This window comes from Salvelinus fontinalis, chromosome 2, assembly GCF_029448725.1.
Source record: "Salvelinus fontinalis isolate EN_2023a chromosome 2, ASM2944872v1, whole genome shotgun sequence".
Lineage (NCBI taxonomy): Eukaryota > Metazoa > Chordata > Actinopteri > Salmoniformes > Salmonidae > Salvelinus > Salvelinus fontinalis.
In genome coordinates, this window is record NC_074666.1 from 86062040 (window position 1) to 86065613 (window position 3574).

General features: G+C 40.4%; 1 protein-coding gene across 2 annotated transcripts; it reads left to right on the plus strand.

Moving 5' to 3' along the window:
- Positions 1 to 541: 541 nt before the first annotated feature.
- Positions 542 to 1774, plus strand: LOC129830147 (proteasome assembly chaperone 3-like). 2 transcript variants are annotated; one of them, XM_055892447.1, is made up of 3 exons: positions 542 to 679; positions 1093 to 1323; positions 1458 to 1774. In XM_055892447.1, exons 2-3 carry the CDS (start codon positions 1108 to 1110, stop codon positions 1608 to 1610), a joined length of 369 nt encoding a protein of 122 aa, XP_055748422.1. In that variant the 5' UTR covers positions 542 to 679; positions 1093 to 1107; the 3' UTR covers positions 1611 to 1774. The 2 variants fall into 2 exon arrangements, with proteins under 2 accessions (XP_055748422.1, XP_055748429.1); XM_055892454.1 differs by having other exon boundaries at positions 542 to 635.
- The last annotated feature ends 1800 nt before the right edge of the window (positions 1775 to 3574 follow it).

Here is a 3574-nt window from a genome sequence, read left to right on the forward strand (position 1 = left end):
AGTGACCGTAGGCTACTTTTCCTTTCCCTGCCACAAGAGGAGCATTCGAGATGACCTTCTAAACATTGTGGTGTAGTGCGGCCTAAACCGAAAACAATATGCTATGCTGGTTCAATGTAAATGTGCCTACTTTAACACACAAAATAAACTATTTTCTGAACTTTCAGTAGGAAAACGGGTAAACCCACAGTTGCACCTGCGTCTATAGCATTTCTCGCCTTTTGAATGTAGGTAATTATCACAGTTTCCACTCCTTGTGCTCCGTGTCATATGCCAAAGAGCCTGGCCTTTCGGTAATTTCAACGTCCAATATGCAGTTTGACAATGAGCGGAAACAGACTGATACCCAGACTAGAATTCATACTCCTAAAATGGAATATGCCATTGCCATACCTTCAGTTTAGACACATCCAAAATAATTTTTTATCACAATCATGATTGTGTTTCCAACTGTAAAAACCAATACACACAAGCTCGATATGGCTGATCTCAGATCTGCCCTTAGAAGCGACAGGACCTGCAGTGTCATTTCATTCTTCAGTGGCAGTGCGCATGTGCGAAATTTAGAGAGGGACGCTTGAGAAACTGAAACTGCAGACGATATCAATGTTTATAATTAACAGCCTTCAATAAAGGTTAGTATTGAAGTTCACGGCAAACGGATCCTAACAGGCACACGGTGAGAAATATTTCACCACTATTTAGAAATCTATCGGTATCTGACTATTTTTTCGAACAAGCGTAGCTATAGCAGCAGCCTGACATGGATGTGTCAGTGCGGCCTCGGAATATCCTAGTTCTGCTTGCCGATATGAAATGCCACAGCAGCAGGGCGAGACTTTGGCTCTTCAGCCTGCATTAGCCCAGTAGAAGGTTATCTAACCCAAAACATGTCTGAGATTCTGGTTGTTGTAATAAAGAGCTTGGTCAAAATGTTCTTGTACTTTCATTATGCTGCATTTTGACTTAATGCTAGCGATATATGCTTGAGAATACTCTTTGAAAATGAGGTTTATTTTGCAATAGAATAATCATGTGCCGTAATGTTTACTTTTCTCAATGTGTTACTTACATGTCTTTTTTTTGTTTCAGGACAGAAAGAAAACCATGTCAACTCAGCCTCTCATCAGATCAAAGCAGACCGAGAAATCAATCAATGGAATATCCACACAGGTTGTTTGCACAGAATTCAGTAACTACATATTTATAGTTCTCACACAGTATGGAAAGATTGGCACTTTAGTATCAGTCACACCTGACTCCAGATCAGGTGATATCAGCACTCCCATGTTCACCACCAAAGTGTTGCTGGGGAAAGAAGAGGTAAGCAGCTAGACACCACTGGAATTTTTCATAATATTAGTAGCATTGTATTACCGTAATTGACTACTATTGAGTATGTATGTGGCTGCCCACACTCTTCCTCACACACGGTCTTGTTTTATTTCTCTCTGCAGGCTTTGACACACGTCTGTGCCAAAAACTTGGCAACATTTGTGTCACAAGAGGCAAGCAACAGGCCTGTTCTACTGGGATTGGCACTCAAGGACAGTTCCATAGAAGCAATAAAGGCCATGAAAGATATAATCAAAAGTTGTCAAGTCTGGTAACTACTGGTACAGGGAACGAGCAACAGAATCGCCTATCTGGAAAGACAATTTCACTTAACACATTTTTTCCTCAATGTTTTTGCATCCTTTAAAAATGTATTTTGTTATCTTTTGTTACTTCTAAGCTTGATGTGGAAATAAATGCCATATAAATGGGAAGTTTATGCATTATAAATGCCTATGGAATTTTGTGGATCGAGTGGAAGCCAATGGCCACAAACTTATTCTGTTTGAGACAACCATCTCGATTTTAAAGCCACACTCTGAATACTGTTAGTGCACAACTAACACAAATATAAATAAAGGAGCGAATGCATCCCATGAAATTCACATGCAAAATAGCATTTGATTGATTGCTGTGGTAAAGTTTGGGGTCACTTAGAAATGTCCTTATTTTTGAAAGAAAATGTTGTTTAAGACTGGTGTTTTGCGGGTACTATATAATGAAGCTGCCAGTTGAGGACATGTTTCTCAAACTAGACACTCTAATGTACTTGTCTTCTTGCTCAGTTGTGCACCGGGGCCTTCCACTATTTCTATTAGAGCCAGTTTGCGCTGTTCTGTGAAGGGAGTAGTACACAGCGTTTTACCAGATCTTCAGTTTCTTGTCAATTTCTCACATGGAATTGCCTTCATGTCTCAGAACAAGAATAGACTGACGAATTTTAGAATAAAGGTCTTTGTTTCTGGCCATTTTGAGCCTGTAATCGAACCCACAAATGCTGATGCTCCAGATACTCGCCTAGTCTAAAGATGGTCAGTTGTATTGCTTCTTTGATCAGAACAACGGTTTTCAGCTGTGCTAACATAATTGCAAAAGTGTTTTCTAATGATCAATTTGCCTTTTAAAATAATAAACTTGCATTACCTAACGCAACGTTGCCATTGGAACATAGGAGTGATAGTTGCTGATAATGGGCCTCTGTACGCCTATGTAGATATTCCATAAAAAGTCTGCCGTTTCCAGCTACAATAGTCATTTACAACGTTAACAATGTCTACACTATTTCTGATCAATTTGATGGTATTTTAATGGACAACAAAATGTGCTTTTCTTTCAAAAACAAGGACATTTCTCAGTGACTGCAAACTTTTGAACTCTAGTGTGTGTGTGTATATATATATATATATATATATATATATATATATATATATATACACACACTCATACAGTGCCTACGGAAAGTATTCAGGTCCCTTGACTTTTTCCACATTTTGTTACGTTACAGCCTTAAAAAATAATTTCCTCAATCTACACACATTACCGCATAATGACAAAGCAAAAATTAGTTTACACATTTTTGCTAATTTATTACAAATAAAAAACAAACATAAGTAAAGACCCTTTACTCAGTACTTTGTTAATGCACCTTTGACAGTGATTACAGCCTTGAGTGTTCTTAGGTATGATGCTAAGCTTGGCACACCTGTATTCGGGAAGTTTCTCCCATTCTTCTGTGCAGATCCTCTCAAGCTCTGTCAGGTTGGATGGGGAGCGTCGCTACACAGCTATTTTCAGGTCTTTCCAGAGATGTTCGATCGGGTTCAAGTCCGGGCTCTGGCTGGGCCACTCAAGGACATTCAGAGACTTGTCCCGAAGCCACTCCTGTGTTGTCTTGGCTGTGTGCTTTGGGTTGTTGTCCTGTTGGAAGGCGAACCTTCGCCCCAGTCTGAGGTCCTGTGCGCTCTGGAGCAGGTTTTCATTAAGGATCGCTCTGTGCCTTACACCGTTCATCTTTGCCTCGGTCCTGACTAGTCCCGCAGTCTCTGCCGCTGAAAAATTTCCCCACAGCATGATGCTGCCACCACCATGCTTCACCGTAGGGATGGTGCCAGTTTTCCTCCAGACGTGACACTTGACATTCAGGCCAAAGAATTCCATCTTGGTTTCATCAGACCAGAGAATCTTGTTTCTCATGGTCTGAGAGTCTTTAGGTGCCTTTTGGCAAACCAAGCGGGCTGTC